This window comes from Montipora foliosa, chromosome 6 (assembly GCF_036669935.1).
Source record: "Montipora foliosa isolate CH-2021 chromosome 6, ASM3666993v2, whole genome shotgun sequence".
Classification (NCBI taxonomy): Eukaryota; Metazoa; Cnidaria; class Anthozoa; order Scleractinia; family Acroporidae; genus Montipora; species Montipora foliosa.
Genome location: NC_090874.1, coordinates 15,323,696 through 15,343,695, shown reverse-complemented (window position 1 = coordinate 15,343,695; position 20,000 = coordinate 15,323,696). Strand labels below are relative to the sequence as shown.

The 20,000-nt window shown below is 37.9% G+C and overlaps 1 protein-coding gene across 1 annotated transcript in view; it reads right to left on the bottom strand.

The window, feature by feature from the left end:
* Nucleotides 1–688: 688 nt before the first annotated feature.
* The window catches only part of LOC138006810 (F-box/WD repeat-containing protein 1A-like), a 20,023-nt gene continuing 711 nt past the window's right edge, over nucleotides 689–20,000 (bottom strand). The window contains exons 3-13 of the mRNA XM_068853388.1: nucleotides 18,516–18,702; nucleotides 17,726–17,816; nucleotides 15,588–15,725; nucleotides 12,862–12,980; nucleotides 11,545–11,650; nucleotides 10,171–10,314; nucleotides 8,647–8,765; nucleotides 7,575–7,637; nucleotides 6,919–6,966; nucleotides 6,675–6,753; nucleotides 689–2,059 (exon numbers count right to left, since the gene is read on the bottom strand). Of these exons, the coding sequence (XP_068709489.1) occupies nucleotides 1,913–2,059; nucleotides 6,675–6,753; nucleotides 6,919–6,966; nucleotides 7,575–7,637; nucleotides 8,647–8,765; nucleotides 10,171–10,314; nucleotides 11,545–11,650; nucleotides 12,862–12,980; nucleotides 15,588–15,725; nucleotides 17,726–17,816; nucleotides 18,516–18,702 (1,241 nt within the window). The 3' untranslated portion in view covers nucleotides 689–1,912. The remainder of the gene's footprint in view (nucleotides 2,060–6,674; nucleotides 6,754–6,918; nucleotides 6,967–7,574; nucleotides 7,638–8,646; nucleotides 8,766–10,170; nucleotides 10,315–11,544; nucleotides 11,651–12,861; nucleotides 12,981–15,587; nucleotides 15,726–17,725; nucleotides 17,817–18,515; nucleotides 18,703–20,000) is intronic.

Sequence of the window (20,000 nt, the reverse complement as noted above, 5' to 3'; positions counted from 1 at the left end):
CAATGCTTCCATCCAGCTATCTGTCACCCTTGATGGACAGCCATAAATTTGCAATCAAATTCCAAAATCTGAAATAAACTGGTTTTTTTTACCTATTGTTCATTTTCTATCAAAAGAATGAAGCATTCACAAAAAGTCAAAGTCAGAGTGGAGCAAGGGCTTGTCTTTTTTTCCAGGTCAATCAAATGTGAAGGAGTCTGGTGGACAAATCTGATCCCTTGCTAATTGTACTTTATCTCAAGAAAAGACTTCCCCTTTCTTCAATCAGGTTGTCATGAAAGACTTACCAGGAAGTTACATCATTTTTTTAAATTGAATACTCATTAACACAATTTACATACTTTCAATATTATTATCATTGAAGAAAGAGGGCAAAAGACTGGGAACCACGCTTAACACAAACACACCATCCCACCCGGTAGCTCCGTTTACAATCAACAGACTTGAAAATTTTGAACAATATCCTAATTTTAATAATACAGTAATCCGACAAACATGCATATAAATTACAAACCATTCCACGCAAATTATGTACAAGTTTATAAAAGGAACAAAGATCCTTCACAAAGAGCAGAGAAAATCTCAGCCAGGCCATCGAGAACATTTCAGAAGATAAACTGTTGCTCTCTCACCAGAAAACAAAACCATCAGCTCACAACAATGCAAACAATAAAGCTAAAGTACCGGTCGGTAGATTCAAATTTTATTGAGTACTCATCCTATAGCCATTCATAATTTATTCTTAAAAGGGATCAAGTCATTCAAATTGCCAAATTAAACTTGGTTCGTATTTACCTAGTTCAACAGGGAAAGAAACTAGGTGAAACTGAATCAAATTAATATTATTTCTTCTGACTTGGCTACTGTGTGACATGTATTTTTGCCAAAGCCGTGGTTCGCTAACTTCTGGCTTCTTTAATATTGTCAAATTATCAAAAGAGGAAGAAAAGAGGGAAAGTAGTGATGTTCATTTGCTTGAATTTTTTGATTGAGCCATTCACTCCTGAATTGATATTAATGATACTATTTGAAACTAATTTTAGTTCAAGTGTTTAGGTCACTTTTAATTTCACATAACCACACACTTATATTATGCTCAATGCGAGATTCAAAGGTGTCAAAGTCAATAATGCTGTGTAAAGATTTCAATTAAACACAAGAACAGCAGCATCTCCTTACCAGATCATGAACAATCTTTGTTGAGTTGATTTTAACCAGTGTTTTTCAGTTAACTCATCTTGGACAACAATTTTTCAATGATTTGATAGAATAAAAATTATTATTATTGTTTTCAACATCTTGAGAATTTATTAAGTACTGTTTTCTGCATAATAAATGATTATAAGTGAGAACCTTTTTTTAAGTAATAAAACTTGAAGTGGAACAAGACAACGTCCTTGATGCTAATTTGGTTTATTTCATGACAATATTTGTCAGATTTTGTGACAGTTTTTTTGTAAAACATAATTTGCAGTTCTCAAATTGTAAGCAATAAAGATAACTAAACATAATTAATTTATGAAACGTTATCAAACTTTTTCAAGCTTTGACAATGGCAAAATGAAGCAACACTCTTTGCTTATTGTAATAATATTATCATTATACTACTTTTCGCACTAACAACTTATTTGCACTGCCTTGCCAAGACCCAGTCTAATCCCTTATAATTTTGAAGGCTCCTATGCATGCACTAGCTTTGAAGGACTCATATCAATGACTCCTAAGTCATTAACTTAACCCAAGACCACCCTTTGGGAGAAACTTTATCCTAATCTTCTTAAACGACTCTTCTTGTATTACATGTAATTACACCAGACAACAGTATTTACAACTATTTTTGCCAGGAGTTCCTGGATTTTTTGTACAAAAGACAAACAACATTAAATGACAAAATATTGAAAGAGAGCTATGATCAAGATGGCAGGACAGCACTTGCCCTTTTGCCATTTGGAACTTGATCGGAATTGAGGAAATCCCATATAAGAATGGTGTCATCGTGCGAACTGCTCACTATTTGGAAATCATCAAACTGCAATCTGAAAACTCGGCCTTGATGTTCCTGTGGAATAGAGACACAAAATGCTGTTAGTGATGCCATTGTTGTAGGAATGAATTGACTAATGTAGGAAAAATTTAAAATGGACAAGACAAACAAACTGCAATGGAACATGGACATGAAAGAATTTAGAGATTAATGGTTAGAAGAGTGTAAACAGCCTGCAAGCGGACTGTTCCGTTGAAAATGGCACCCTGTCACCAAGCCCCTCATTTCCACAGCACGCCATTTTCAACAGAGGAGCCTGCTTGCAGGTTAAGAAGAGTTCCACTTGGACATTTTCTATTTAAGGAAGAAGAATTTAGAGACTCAAATCAATCAGATCATTCTCTAGCCTCTAATGAAGGGAGTCGCCATCATCATCAATAATTTTATTTAATGTTCCTTTCAAGACTCCCTCCAGATAAATATTTTTTTCCAAACAATTGAACCCTTAAAATACTGGTAGATTGGATTTTAAAAAATAAGGGAGACCCTTATTAATGAAAAAATGTTTCTCAAACTTTGTTGTTGCAGTTGTCTAACACTCTTTTATGGACTGTTTAAAGTTACACATTCTACATACAGTGCTTGACTTTCAGGAAAAAAACCTAGGAGCTAGCTGGCCTTAAGTTTTCAGATTTGGTCGGCAGCCAAAACATTTTTGGCCCTTTGGGCCTTACAAATTTCAACAAAAGGTAAAATGCAAGCAAGGCCGAACTGAAAATCAGAGCGAGTAAAGCCGCCTTGACAACCAGAGATAGTTAAGAAAAGTTGCAAATTTTAAATGTTGGATAATTTGACTTGAAAAGAAATAATTGGATAAAAAGTTAATGTACATCAATCATAACATTACAAGCAAATTCGATTGTCACAGAGTCAACTGTTCCAGATATCGTAATTACATCCCCATTTTAAATATACTCTCGATCCCTGGAAATGCTTTTAATTCACAAACCTTTCTCTTAACATGCAAATAGACTCAACTGGCGCAAAGATATTCTCTTGTTTGAAAACTTGTGAGCCTTTTTTCCTATGCCAATGCTAAAGAACGCTAACACTGGTTTTCACTAGTGACGGATTCGGAGTCATAGTCGGAGTCGTAAGGGTGCTTATGACCTGGTGAAAATCAAAGATTGGAGCCATAAATGGAGCCATAAGCTAGACGGCATAAGAGTCAGAAGAATCAGAACATCCCCGTTTTCTTCTGACTCCACTTATGACTCCGTCACTTCTGATTCAGTGGAAATTACATTGTCGGAGTCAGAAGAAAAAGCGGAAGAACCAACCACAATGCTTGGAATCGAGCATTTGTGATTGGTTTATTCTTCCATTTCTGCTTCCGACTCCAACAATGCAGTTTTCACTGGATCATAAGCAATGTCATAAGTGGAATTGGTATTCTGCTTCCAACTCCGATCATGGTGCTTTGCGCTTCCGATTACAACTCCGGACTCCGACTCCGTCCCCAGTGAAAACCAGCCTTAAATCTCCACATCATTCATTGTACCTTGAGAATGGTGTCACGATGACACCGAAACGTCGCCTGTTAATTTTTTTATTCTCTTGTTCAAATTTGCGACATTCGTGACAGTGGCACATTTTTTGAAAGTGTTACTAAGTTAACACGATTCATTATGAACTACAATTTTATTTTTTTTTCTCATTATTTTTGAGAATTACAGAACTTTTTTAATGGAAAAAGTATTACAGTACATAGGTAAGCTGGAAACCAATTTTCATGCCGAATAAACATGTGATGAGGCATAGCAGTGTACACGCAAGTACGTGGTCATTGCATTTAGCTTGTTTACATAATTATTTTGAAGTTACAAAGACTTTTTCTTTTAATATTCAAATCTATTATGTTCCAAATAAAATTAAGAGTTTTAGGAAAATCTTGGACGTCACTTTTGGAACGAAGTTAATGAAATGTAGATTTCAAAGGACATGTTAACCCGGCTTTCAATGGCCATGTGCGTTTAACCTAGAAGTATAGTCCGCTATTGGACATTCATTGCACTCATTTGATGAATTAAAAAATTAAATGATCATATAACAAAATATCTTAGTAGCCAGGCTGGTGATTAAGTGTGAAAAGTTAGTCACCAGTGAATAAAATCCGGTTACAAAATTGGAGACCCCAGTGATCACAACATTGAGCACTGTTATATAATATGTTAATGTCGTGAAGAATAATCCTTTAAAAACTCCCTTGACTTAAGCATTTTAGAAAGGCTCTAATATTCTTCCTGATGAAGAAGTACATATGCATCCCAGAGCTGCAAATAATATCCTGGCTGACGCCCGTCAAATTGTCTGGTCAAACCTACTTTTGCTTGGACATATCCCATTTTTGGCCAGACAAACATTGATTATGTCTTATCGCTATAAAAGTCCCCCCTCCCTCCTTCACATGATGTTTAAATTAATATGAAACAAGAATATTTTCAAACCATTTATTGTACATGAGCATCGATCTCAGTGCAAGTGGAACGCATGGTACAGCAAAATCAGTATCACATTAATTTTGTGCGTACTACTATTGCTTCAGTTCTATGTCTTATACATGTACATGTATACGGCTAGTTTTGAAGTTGATGAAATTGACTGAGGCTTGCAATCTAGTTGATTTTCATCATAATACAAGCTAACTGATATGCATTTACAGCAAGTAACACAAGTAGAATCGTCCGCTGATTTGACACAATTTGAGCACGGAATTTTATGAATAAGGGTAAATCTTAAAATGTTTCACTGCTATATCTTATTAAAAGGGGTTTTGCTAAAAGCAGGCCCGCGGCCCAGCGGCCCACGGCCCACGGCCCGCCACGGCCCAGCGGCCCGGCGGCCCGAAGGCCCAGCGGCCCACGGCCCACGGCCCGCGACGGCCCGGCGGCCCGGCGGCCCGGTGGCCCGGTAGCCGAGTCCTGATTTTCCACAGTTTTTTTGTCCAGCGTAAATCCACGCGCATGCACAGATCTGCATCGGGTGTTGGGCGTGCAAAATGGACGACGGTGAGGTTGAATAGGCCATTTCCGAGTTCATGTCTGCCTCCTCTTCAAGACGAGTCTAAGTGCGAAGTTTTTCTTATGAAAATTAGTTTTCATTCATATGTAAAGTAGAATAACTAATTACCATCACAAAAACTTTGCACTCAGACTCGCTTTGAAGAGGAGGCGGATACGAACTCGGAAATGGCCTATTCGTTTACCATTTTAATCATTTGAATCCTTGTTTCTGTTTGTTGTTGTAAACAGACGAAAACAACAGAGAATGACAACGTTTTTCACTTAGCAACATGCAACGAAAGAAAGGATCGAAAAGGATTGAAATGATTATTAAAATGGTAAACGAATTCAAACTCACCGTCTTTCATTTGTGCGCCCAAACCCGATGCAAAGCTGTGCATGCGCGTGGATTTACCGCTGGACAACAAAACTGTGTGGGTCTCCGGGCCACCGGGCCTCCGGGCCGCCGGGCCGTCCCGGGCCGTGGGCCGCAGGCCGCTGGGCCTTCGGGCCGCTGGGCCGCTGGGCCGTGGTGGGCCGTGGGCGGCGGGCCGCTGGGCCGCGGGCCTGCTTTTAGCAAAACCCTATTAAAAGGGACCAGGGAAATGATACTAACAGACAATTCTCTTTTTTCCATTTCGAATACTAGAACGGCAGCCTCATTTTGCTACTGTTTGTCAACTTCAAGTCTATACTCCATGGGGAAAACATTACCTAATCCTTGCGAAGTATGACGGCCGTAGATCCAATTCTTATCTACAATACCATCACTGAAAAGCTTCTTGGTAACCAAGCTTTTATTCGAGGCGTGCCAGAAGTGATGATTGATTTCTTCCCTTTCAGCCTTTTTAATCTAAACTTACTGCATTTTTGCTTCAGTACGGTTTGACCCACGCATCTTGGGCGACACGTAACACAATGAAATCTGAGGTCAATCGTTTGAGATGAATCACATATACATTTAGGCCAGAAGTTTACATGTTTTCATGTGTGAATTTACTGCTAAAAAGGTGTGTTTCCCTGGAAAATGGAATGTTTTTATTTAATCGCGGTATTAATAGCTTAAGTGATTCACACAGAATGTCGACAACAAAATGAAAGTAAACTTGCTTTCTTGTTATTGTTATTTTCACACTTAAATTTTGAAGGCAAAGGGTGCCATTACCCTTTTACTGACACTAAGAGGTTTTGTTGTCCTTCTCACATCATGTTTACAAAACCCACACAGACTAATAATAAAGTAATTCACACCCCATGAGCGGTACACATATGTAAGACCCGCTAATTTGCTGTGACGACTTGGTGAATTACAAAGCAAAAAGGTGCAACGACAGCCGGAAATTCTATTACTACTACGAATCATCTATTAAAAGTTCTTGGTCTGGTAGTTTAGAATCCATGTTTTCCCCTCCTTTTTCACAAACGCCAATAATATTGAACCTTTAAATAATTTATTTAAAACTTGAAACTCTAAATTTTTTCTGTACCAGCGTAAATGACCAGACAAATTGTCCGGCCATTATTTGCTGCACTGCGGCATCCACAGCACCCACTTTTTTCCCCCAGTAATTCACGTTAACTCTTTTAAAATGATAAAATAGGGTTAGAGATGAGAAATGCTCACATACCACAAGTGTTCTGAGACACAGCGTCCCTGATGGAGCTCTTGGATCTAATGCTGCTTGAAGATCCCAAACTTTGATTTTCCTGTCAAAAAATATTATCAATAAACTAAGCAATGTGCAGCTTCCTGATGTACAAATGTAACATTCATTCACTGGCTGAAACAACCACAAATTACAGTGTACAATGTACCATGTCAACAGTCTTTTACTTAATAGGTATGCTGGAGAGTCTTTGCAGTTCACTTACCCATCATAAGCTCCACTAACTATTCGCTTGTTGTCAAAACGAATACATCTAAAAGCCAAAGAAAAAAAAACAACATAAGTTTGTTTCAAAGCCTCCAAAGCCAGCTAGCTAATTGCATGATGCAGCTACAGCTTTCCTCGCAAGTGTTGAAAGATTGTTCCCTTTCACAGGAATCAACATTCAAAGTTGTGCAAATTTGGCTGGGTTGGTACACTGTACTTCCAACATTGCACAGGGGTGCGGCAAAAATTCATATCACATTTTAGTACCCAAGAATGTAGTTAAGAGGCAATAATTGTCACTGTTTTTGTTTTTTTGCAGATCATTCCAGGTTGCAATGGAACAAACGAATTCACGGAGACCAAACCAGTAGAATGGAACAAGCATATTGATGTATTTGTACAAACAATAATGAGTGTAATATGAGAAAAGATCTTTTTCAAACAGCCAGGGTATCAAATTGATGGTTTAATTAAATACGCAATAAAGTGCAATTTCTATGTTACTGGTTAAATCCTGTTCTCTGTGTATAAAGTTCTTTCTAAGGCATCCACGATATCAAAACATTGCTTAATCACACTGTATTTTATTTTGTCCTGTACCACTACACCTTTATTGATTAAAGCGTGATAGAAACTGTTGCCATATTACAGTACCTGACTAATTCTTCATGTCCTTCAAGCACTCTAAGACAAGCTCCACACTCAATGTCCCACAATCTGTATTAAAAAATTATGGTCAATGATGATTTTTTTTTCTTATATAGATAATATCATGATTTCGAGTGCAATTTGGAATAAATAAGCACAAGTTAATTTTTTTCCAAAGAGGAACAAAATTACTCAAGTCTTCGAAAGAATTTGCAAGTGCTTATTTACTCCAAATTGCATGAGAAAAACCATGTGATTAGTTAATACCATATGCAAAAATTTCACCTTTAAGGCACTAATTTCAACTACATGTATCTGCACTAACTTCACTTTCTGCACTCTGTTTGGGATTACTGACATTCACTCAGCTAATCAACATGCTGAAATGTTTGCATACATATAAATATTATAATTACTAAAACAATAGCATAAGCAGAAGCTGCATATCTTGTTTCATATTACATGTATATCCAACAATTCCCACACCAAGTACAGTATACGTTCTTGAAATGGCATATCAGAGTTAGACTGAAGATCATATTAGTCAGAATGAAACAGTTTAAATTAACACTCTTGTGAACAAATCAAGTGTATTTCATATTAGAGAAAAATGTTAAGTTATCATTCTTCTTTAGAAAGTATCTGTAGGTTTATCAATGGCAAGAAACTCCTTATGCACAGGCTGTACTTAACAATATTATTTGCCGAAGGCGAAGTGATTATCGGTGAATATTCACTGATAATCACTGAACCTGAGGCGAATAATAATATTATTGTTTTAGTATATATACACAGGTGATTATTTCAAAAAAGAGAAAAAAAAAACATTTCAATGCGAAAATCATCTTCACTTAGAGTGGCAAAACGACTACTGGCAGCCATTTTGTCTGTCGAGGTGATTATCGAGCCAATGAGAGCGCGCGATTTTGTACAATCACCTGTGTATTTATACTAAATTGTAAATTAAGCATTAACCCTTTGACGCCTAAACCAGCCAGATTATTTTACTCGTCAATGGGGAGCCCCCAGGAATCAATGGGTTTATTACAGTAGATTTAAGTTTTATCAGCTCAATCACCTTATGGTATTATCTGAAGATCCACTAACAACCAAACGGTCCCGGTACTGTAAACAAGCTATTCCACGCTTGTGTCCATTCAGCGTTCTGATAAACTCACATGTTGATGTGCTCCAGACCTGAGAATGACAAGCAAAATTCTGTTAAAATAATGCAATTTAATAAAGTTAACAACAAAGAGCAAATACCCTAAATTTGTTCATCAGTGGTTGATATCGGTAAGTAGTGCTTGGCCTTGCACGTTGTCGCATGGTTCTTCAGTTAAATGATAGCAATAATATTTTCATTAAAGATTTCACTTGTAATTTTATGCCCTTTGTGTTGAGTTGGCTTGCTCTTCCTTGCCACTCCCCTCCCACTTTCTCCTGTTCTCCAGCGTAATAAGTGCCTGACAAGGATTGCCAGCCACTGGAGCATTAATGTGGGCTTGCTGGATGGATACATCGAGTAACAAGTGAACAAAAACCTAGTACAGCTTCTGTACGACTCTTTTAATTAAATATCTAAAAAAAAAAACTCATTTCTAGCCACACCAAACATCAAAAACAACTGTTCAACTTCGTAAGAAAGACTTGAAAGTACTGGTGAAATGAAACTGATGATGAAATTTTACCTGTGTTTGCACAGTTTCTCTGAACTTCAAAATTTAATTTTCCTCGTTCCCATGGGAAATTGTTTTCGGTGTTATTTCAGGCCATCATTCATATCTTTAGCTTTAGAAAATGTAAAAAGGACTGTACACGTAAAATACTTGAAATTATTCTAGTACCAGATTTTTGTCCACTAAAAACTGAAATTGCTCGATTTTCTATCAAATTTCTTCTATAAATGCTGCTGAAAACAATTTGAACATTCCATTGTTCTACAGTTCAACCAGGTTGAGCGTCTACCCCTGAACTTCGTTTTAAAAATGGAGTATGTGAAATTAGTTATCGCTATGGAACACAACCTTTGCCTGCAAAGAGTATGACAGTTGATTTGCAATAACTGTAAATTTACATATATATAGTAATGGCAAATAAGATAATCTTACTTGCTTAACATTTTCAACAGCCCTTTTGAGGTGAAGCATCATAACCGCAGAATACACATGGCAATGATAACTTAACGATAATTTTCATCTAAGTTCAAGATTACTACAGATCCATCAGCAACTCGAAAAATAATATCTGCAAAGCAGCATTGTGACGGCTAGGATACTTCAATAAAGTTGACTCTCTTAACTTATTCTGGTTGCATTGCCTGTTAAGTATCAATAATGATGGTAGAGGTTTAGGGTCTTTCTTTCCTGATGAGGTTCAATGAGTGTGATGCCAACAGTTGACTAAGACTCCTAAAGTCAAGACCATAGGGCAGTTGGCATTGGCCTAATCTCCCTTTGCCTTTCCTAGAGTGCTCACTTGGAATACCATAAAATTTGTACGACGCTAAGTGGAAAGGGAGACTACCACTTGTCTTGGACAACGAAGACTGTACCTTAGCACAAAAAAGGTTCTGTCGCCACAACAAAGGCAGTTCAATTACCTTAATTGTTCTGTCTCCTGATGCTGATACAATGTATTTTTCATCAAAGTCTACCACATTAACAGCAGCTCTATGTCCCACCAGAACTCTCCTCAGATTGATGTCTGTTGGGGATTGCATGTCCCACACAGCTATAGATCGGTCCTTTGAACATCATCAAGAAAGAAAACATAACTTAGCATTTTATAAATTAGTTTTCTGTGAATGTGCTAAAAATTAGTGGTGTCACTGCCATATAGATGAATATGTTGGCTACGCGAGAAAAGTAGCAAACAATAAACTGTTTCAAAGTGTTGAATAGTACATGTACTTGTGTTAACTTTGCATGACCTGTTGTCCTGACTGTAACAGGTGGCTGAAAAGAACCACTTGCTGGCAGCTGCTTATAACAGCCCTGAATAGCAAACACCACAATGCCAGAAAAAGTTGTATGCCATGTAGGGACTGTATGGGTTATTTATTAAGGATGATGCCACCTATTGTTTAATGTTATAATTGTACAAGGTTCCCAATCGAATTTTGAACAGCCCTTTGCTGTGCTATTTTCAGCCGTAACACTGAAACTGATTGAAACATTCATCTACTGATCATTGCAAATTTAAAGGCATTACAACAGTTACAATCATGTATGTCAATCAAGTTATTATTTAATTACATGTAAGTAATATCACAACATGGTTTCTTGACCATCGCATAGACTGTAAAAAATTGACTTATTCTTCAGAAGAAATCATTCAGTGTCAAACAACAAATTTGCAAAATTGGTGAAAATAATATAAGAAGCAAATAACGAACTGGGGCCGGTTGATCGAAGCGCGGTTAGCGCTAACCATTGGTTATCAAGTATCAGAACTTATAGGGTTTCATGGTACATGTATTTAACGCTGTTTAGCACTAATCATGCTTCGAACAACCCGGGCCTGATTGTTTGGATCCTGTTTCATAAAAGTACATGTATGTGGCAAAAATCAGTTTCTCCCTCTGCAAAATTTTGCTCTTGACATGCAAGGAACCCTTTGTCAAACATCCTCCCACAAAATAAAAAAAAATGAAGGAAACATTCTTCTGCGTGGGTCTTTTGCCATTGCAACTATCCCAGCATGCACCACAATAGAGGTGGAAATGTCTCTACTCACTGGGCAGGGGTTTCCCAATAGTAAACCTTAGTACTTACATGTTGGAAATAACTGATTTCAAACTTTAAACTTGCCATGGTCATACAAAAATTTTAGGTTATAAAATGGTACCACAAACCCATAAGGGTTTCTGATCATGGTACTCTAAGTCTGCTGATAAATCTGAAAAGAGGAAGGCCTAAATCGAATACAACATTGAGAGGAATAGTACTATTAATGCAGCAATTGTGCTTTTCACCTTTGAACACGTCACCATCATGCCTTCCTGGAACCTCAGATGAAGGACAGCCTCACAATGATGGATTAAAGTGTTTAACATTTCACCAGTGTGAACATTCCATACCCTATAATAGGAAAAAAATGTCAGAATCTTACCAAAAAAAAAAACACTGCATGAGCAGAGCTCGAAATTAAAAAAACTCCAGTCACAATTAAATTTTTGTGACAGGATACAAATTTATTGGCAAATTTGCAAATTTTAGTCAGAAAGTCATTGCGCTATGTTGTGTTGTCAGCAGTTTATTAAACAAAACCAAATTTGAGCTCACAATACTTGTGTGAAAGAAACCACTGAAAATGGGGAATGATTGAGGGAATGGCCATTGCAGCTAAATTAATAATAATAATAATAATAATAATAATAATAATAGCTTCATTTATCAACCTTTGGAAAAATATACAGTAGACTTAATGTAAAATTAGCATATAATTATCATAAAACGAATGCATGAAGATTATAAATGTACACTTAATACATGTAGGTTTAAATATCTTTGAATTAATCTTGTCGCTCTTGGTATAAATGACTTCAAAGTATTGGTCGCAATTTCGAGTCCTTTTGCCAAGATAAATCTATTTGACCTAGAGAAAACACAAATTGCCCTTTTTCACTTTTTACACCAGCTAACAACACAATATGTTACTTGAGAAATCTTAACAAAACGAGAAGTCATTGTTTTGTCTCTTAGCTGAGCTAGTGAAGGGCAAGGATAAAAGTTTTGCGATGCCAGCATACTTTCAAAACTGGAACACAGTTTGAAAGCACTAGGTCCATCACCTCAAGGATAGACCCATTGATCTTCTCCCTAGCTCCACCCTGGGACAAAAGACTGCCAATTTTATCACCTTGACATACAGTACCGGACCGAAGTAATTAACCTAACAGGGAAAGCCGAAAAGCAGGAAACACTAGGGGAATGCCAAACATTTACATACAACATTTACATACAAATTTGTGTTGCTTATCTTTGAAAACAATTGCCAAAAGAAAAACTTAGGTTAGGGGCACATAAGCAACCATGATGCCTACAACAAAGAGAGTCCCATGAAACAATACTTAAAAATACCACCAGTTGTGAAATCTCTGCCCATATATCACATCTTAGTGTTTACACAAAAATTTCTTTGCCATTCCCTCCAAAGCAACTTCATGAATCTTGACTGTCCGGATCTGTTTTTAGATCAACTTGAATATCTTTACTGTCAACATTACCTTGGGAATAATGAAGCTCAAATTATTAAAACAAATGATTATTAGCTAGCAGCTTGCCTTTACCTGACAGTGGAATCACTAGAGCCAGTCACAGTCACATTCTCATCATATTGAAGACAAAGAACAGACCCAGTGTGGCCAGTTAGTACTTTGATGCATTCTAAATTGTTTTTGTCCCATATCTAAAACAAAATCATTAAGACAATGAATACAATACATTGTATAAAACAGTGATTCAAACAACTTAACCATTCAATCGCTAATGCCCGTATTGCAAGTGGAGGTTGGGTGGACCAGGGACCAGGGGGCTACCGAACTCACACCCAAAGGCAGAAGAACACCCACTGGGCTACCAACCCACAACCCAGCCATGAGCCCCCCTGAGCCAAGCCCTCCACAATAGCACCCATCACACAGAGGCCAGAGAACCAGTGGACGTAAAATGAAATCCCAGAGGGAGACCTTAAACCAGAACAGGGAAGGGGGCTTGGGGGGCTCTGGACTCTGGAGCCACAGCCCCCAAGGGCCCAAGAGGCACCCAAACCCAGACAAACCTGGAGGACAGAGAAATACCTGCTACCCACCAGCTGGCTGGACACGCCAACGAAGGAGCTAGCTGGAGTGCAAATGTATAGCTGATAGGCGTCACAACACTGCCAGCCTAGGGTCTAGATCAGATAATCAGGAACTCCCTGTACAGCAGCTATAGTCGTCACCCCAATTTGGAAGCTATGGCCAGAATAGGAACTAGAGGAACCGGCTGCATGGAAGATAGACTGAACCGTGGAAGACTTGTAACTGTTGTCATGTAAGAGGACGACCATCGCTAAACGTAAATAGCAGTCCCACAGTAGAGCCACACAGAGTCAGAAAGTTGCCCAAGGCATGGGTGGGACACACTGAGCCCTTGCCACATCCCACTTATATGTCACAGCCATGCGAAAAGGATCTGTCTTAGAACTCTTAATATGAACTTAAAAACAGGTAGGGTTCAGAAGCGAGTCCCCTTGCAGGTCGTCAACAGTCATGTGGATACAAGACAGGAGAGAAGGAGCCATCCCTGCTAAGGCAACCATCCTGGTGGTAAAAGTCCAAAAAGCGACATTGAGCAGAAAAATAAACACAAGGTGCGAGTCCATCAGTGAAGAGAAACTGACACCTCTGAGTCAAGTCCTCTGAATAGCGACCAAGAGCAACTCAGGAATCGGCATGTGGCGCCAGGCATCAAAAACACTGAAGTTGAAGGCGTGAGAGGGAATGAGCAATGCGATTGGCCTTGCCGCGAACAGATGACGCAGTAAATGCAAATGAATGGGATATAGCCAGCAAGGATAAATGGCACCTCTTACAAAAACACCTGGTGAACCACTCCTCAAGCAGCGCACCAATTCTCTTATCTGCTGGCAGGCGAGCCTGAAGCATATCAGAGTCAAGATCAGCCGCAAGGATGGCTAAGTGAGTAGCAGGTCCCTCAGGATGAAGAGGGAGGCGTAGCCTTTCACAAAGGTGAACACAGGTAAGTAAGTTGAAGTGGCAGACTATGGAAGATGGCAGGCCAAGGGTAAAGAAGTCATCCAAGAAGTGGTGAAGGAAGTCCACGCCATAACAGTACTGTAACCAACCAAGTCAGCAATGGCAGAGAAAATAAATGCCACAGAACGCAGACCAAATTAAATGGGAGGACCATATCAACAAAGTAATGCCCAAGCTCCTTCATCCCAATTCGGGGACGATTGTCTGGGTGGCTAGCCACATCAAACTTGGCAATCAGCGTCTCACAACCACCAGCCATGATGCTGTCAATAGCAGCATCAACTGAAACATATTAAATTGTGAAGGGAGGTTTAGGGATCCCACCATTCACATTGTGCCCTGAAGGAGAAAAGAGGTCCAAGATGAGATGCCATTTGCCCAGTTGATGGTCTTGGGCATGACCCCCTAAATGGCTGATGAGTGGAGAAGGAAACGGAGGGGCCAGTCACCCTACCAGATGACACTTCAAACGGCAAGTATGAGTCAGTCAATTTCCAATGAGTGTTCTAAGGAGAAATGCATGTTCGACTACTAAGGAAGCCTCAAAGCCAATATGAAGACCCTCATGTATTCTGGAGTTCACCACTGCTGCCTGGTCTGGATGATGCTGCAATTTCAACTAATTTCAAGAAATTTCACCGAAGACAACTGGATATATTTCACGTGAAAGTTTCGCATTTTTTCCATCCCACAACATACGTCACAGAATAGGAATTTGCCAAGATCGCCACTTGAGCATGCGTGAAATTCCCAACCACGTGGACGCGCGAGAGTACCTCTGCTTGAGATCTAATGGTTACCAGAGTGAAGAAATCGATGGAATTTGGCCAAGAGCTCAACTTCGAGCTCTTCGCAAAAAGGGACAAAGTTTGAAGGAGTATCTTCTTCACTTCCAATATGGGAATCCCCCTTTGGCGATTTTTGCTTGTTTTCCATAGGGTTCACGACTCCAAGGACAGCTGTGAACCTCCATTGATGGTTGCTAGAATCAGAAGTTGTTCAGAACAGTGGGAAATGATTTTTTTTTAAACTTGACCTTCTGTTGGACTACAAAGAATTTGCAGCCTTCTTATGGTTAGGTAAACATTTCGAAAAGATGATACCATCCACATTATTTAGACAAAAAAGAGTTTGCAAAGTTGGGAAGCCATGTTTGTTTATCAGCCACTTTCTAGTACCTAGGTTGCGCACAGTCAGTCAACTATATAAAACCACCTTAAACTAATAATAAAGCTTTACGTTAGTTCTACCCTTACCTTTATTGTGTTATCTCTAAGTCCACTAACTATTTTCTGGTCATCATATTGCAAACAGTAGACACCTTTGCTATTCTCACTGCGACAGAAGATACGATGAAGTGAATGCTGGCCACAACGCCAATTCGTGTCAATTTTCTGCATAAGAAAAGGAAACCGTTGTTACATAAATTTAAAAAAAAAAGGAAAATCAAGCTAACTAATCAGCAACCAGACTGCTGTCACCCAAGACGTAACAAATACAGATCTTTCAAACTTGTTGAAACTTTCCAAAAGGGGAAATGCTGGACCTCTGGTTGCAGTTGATGGGACCCCATCCAACAACTTTTTGGTTTACTTAATTAACTTTCAAACCCCTAAGTTATGACAAGAATTTAAAGGAAATAATAGCCCTGAGATGGTTGAGTAAAAATCTGATATGTCCAGAAATGAAGGTACATTTGTAATTAGATACATGCACATTTCAATGAGCATCATGAAGTATGCCCTTGCTCTTTTCTCCAACTTCAACATCACTCATGTCTCGGAATACAGACAACAGGGTTCAAAATTGTGACCAATACAGTCACATTTGTATAGGTAATCACATGATTTCGAATGCAATTTGGAATATTAAAGCACAAGTAAATTTTTTCAAAGACAACCAAAATCGCATGAGCCCTTAGGGCGAGTGCAATTTGTAGTCTTTGAAAAAATTTATAAGTGCTTATTTATTCCAATTTGCAAGAGAAAAATCATGTGATTACTGATTAAAAAATTCAAGATGGTTAAGCAGAAGAAACGCACGTGTATCTCGCAATCAGGGAAAATTTGCGCCATTAATTGTGCCATCCAGGGCGCACGCTTGATTTCAAAACAAAAGATTTGATTGGTTGACCACACCCTATTATTTAACAGCCAATCATAATCTAAAATTTTGATGTGTAATTTGCACTGGTATTACACTTTTGCACAGTGTTTTTTTTACACTTGAGCTGCACTTCTCTGAGCCAATCAGAATCAAGTAATTTTTCATGTATATTATTAGTGACTAAAGAGAAGAGAAGTCACAAATTTGCAACTTGTTATCACAATAGGGTTAGCAGTTGCCACTTTGCTGCTACTTTTGCAAAAATAATTTTAAAAATGACAATGAATTTCTTTCAGTCTGAAGATAGCATAATTGTAGCGTAATTTAGCTGCGATGTTACATGTATGTGCACAACTCCATTCCTTCAATCATTCACCATTTTCAGCATGTGTAAGTATTGCGGGCTCATATTATGTGTGTTCGGTAAACTGCTGACAACACAATGCTGTGTGACAATTTTGCAACTAAAATTTGCGACTAAAAATTGTGACTAAATTTCTGTATCTTGTCCCAAAATTGCGACCAGATTTTTTTTGTTACTTTGGAGCCCTGGACAATAATTAACGCCACAAGGTGTCCCCCAAATGCTGCTCGTCAAGTAAGGATAAACTCCTGTAATTTATGTTCGATATATATATATATATATATATTTTTTTTTTTTGCATTTCTCGACATAAGTGGTAAAAATGACCAAATGCTGAGCATTCAATCCTACTTTGGTATGAAATCCATCGCATCACGTGCACCAGAATTAACTGACTACTGGGACTGTAACAGTATCTTACAAAGTGAATAAGATTGTTTTTGTGTGAAGTTTGTTTAATGTATTTAGTCCTGCTACAAGTCAGCAATGATGAAATAGAATTGTGGCTTTATCGCTTTGTGGTGGTTGTCCTAAAAAGTGATGGAGGAATAGGACAGTCTCAACATTCTGAGTTCTCCTGGCGGTTTCATAAAAATACTGTCACTGACCTGTAATTAGGAATCAGCTCTTTTATTTTCCTAATTACATGTAATCACTGTAAGGGGAAAACCTTGTTCAGTGTTACCAATGAATTAGGCTGTTCAGCAAGTATACCAACATTTCAAGTTGCTTTTTCCAAGCAGCAATAATAATATCTTTTTAACCCATTGACTCCCGCAGGTTCCCCATTGATGAGTAAAATACTCTGGCATTAGACAGAGCAAAATACTAAGCATGGCCGGTTCAGCCCACATTGGGAGTCAAAGGGTTAAAAGACTCTTTGATCACAAATTAATTAAGAAAGAAATACCATCCAAGGATTACCTCAAGGTCTTTAACAATTCTGGGATAGAGACTTCTAAAAAATGCATTGGCTGGGGGATCTGGGATTTGTGCCTTGAATAAATATTGTCCCCTAAATCAAAGAAAGCAATAAACAAATAATATTCATACAGATTCATCTTAACAATTACAGATACTCTTTATGGTTCAGCATACCTAAAATTAGAATAACTACTCAAGACCAGCGAGCCATCAGGTGCCTTCTAAAAACACGACCCAGCATGTATTAAAAATCATTGAAAAAATGTTTTGGAATTAAAATTTTAAAGAAAATTTATATTTCTTTTACAATGCTGTGGTCATTGTTATCATAATAACGGAAATTAAGTTACGTCAATACAGAAAAATATCATTCAAAATTTTCTTAGAAGGAAAGCCTGCTGGTAACTTAGCTTAGATGCAGCTGAGTTCCATTTGAAAAAAAAATGCTAAAAAGAAGATAGCAAATTCTTAATTTATTATATGAATAAGTTGTTTAGCCTTATTTTGAAAATAAAGCTTCTGTACAGGACTACAGCATTTAATTATGTTGTGGATACCAAATCACTTCTCTTTTTCATAGTCTGCTGACTTTAAACCTAACTAAATGACTAATGTTATATTATTGTTATCTGTGGTTGGCCTTTCAAATTTGAAATTAATTTGCACAGTACTGAAAAGTCAAATGGAAAAAGGTCTGAAGATTGACAATTTATCCTAGATTTGTGTAGTTAACCATGTTTTTTAAACCTGCAACAAAAAGGATTTGTGCATGCACTAAAAGAAATCATACCATCCCCTTCTCTCTGACAATCCTCTCCACAGTGGATCTGTTCGGACTCTTCTTTCAATAAGCTTTTTCCACAGCATTCCATCAGAAATTACTCTATTCCATTCCTTGCAGACCAACTCAGCTGCACGTAGGGACTCATCATCCAAAAAGGACAAGATATTTTCCGCAATGTGATCCAACCCTTTTTCTGGTAGATGGAAAAACACAAATTTTAGCAAGTGAGTTTCAGAAAAAAGGGACTACCAAAAATACAAAAAAGTGCCTTCTCCCTTTAAGAATCATGTTTTTCGGTTTCAACTGATTCACAGCATACCCATTTGTCTTCCTACATTCATTTGCAAAGAAATGAATGGGTATTCCAGAATCTGTCTATCTCCAATTAGCATAAAAAGGTGTGAGATGGAACATAGAATGGCAGATAACGAAAGTTCGAAGAAAACAATGCATAATTATATGAGTGTATTCAACTAACAGTTATCTCAGAAGGGTAAATTCTCCTACAAATAAAAAGCTTACTAGGTAAGTCAGCTCAATATTAACTTCAGGAACCCAATAATTATTGATTAGTTTGTCAGTAAGACAAAAATTATTATCTCCCTGTCCCGATATGTATACCCTCAATTTCCCTTAGATATGGTGTAATTAACAATTATTCCTCGAGCCCGAATGGGCTCTCAGTCAATAGCCCACGAGGCCGAAGGCCGAATGGGCTATTGACTCTAAGGCCATGAGGGCGAGAGGAATAATTGTTTTAGTAAAATCCAACTAGTTGGTCAAAAAAATATCGAGACAAAACATCTTTCACTAGTTAAAGCTAGACTTTAATCCTTTTCTGACGCCAAAACATTACAAATATGGCGGGCGCTTTCACTACTAGTGGGCTATAACAAATAGCCTATTAGCAGCTCAACCAATCAGAATGCAGCATTGATAATAGACCACTAGTTGGATTTTACTAAAATGGAATACATCGCTAAATGTTAAATTCTTCAGGAATTTTGAGAAAGAAATAATAATATATTGTTATCAGTAGTACATCCTTTAGAATTGTGATCTTAGACCAGATTATTATTTTCAGTCCGTAATCAATGCTTATTTTGATTTCTTTTGGGGGAAGTAAAAACCCCGCATGTCATTAATTTAATATGAAAGTGAGGTCGGAGAGTTCACTGAAATTTTAGTACAAGAAAAGGTTCAATACCAGAAAATAGAAAATGTGAAATGCAGTTTATTCATTGAAATATTTCACCTTGGAACGGAGAATCCGATAAATGAATATCGAAAGTACGTATGTAAACAACTCCTCGACTAGGTAACGACATTTCAAAAGCGGTGGAAGGTTGCGAGGGCCCCAATACATACAAACAAGAAGTTTGTTATGATATTGGCTGTTTGGAAATCTTCGAGTCAGATTTTTATGAAGTGTAAAATACAAAGCACCACTAAAAAACTCTTCACACTTAAACTGTACTTGAAATCAACACA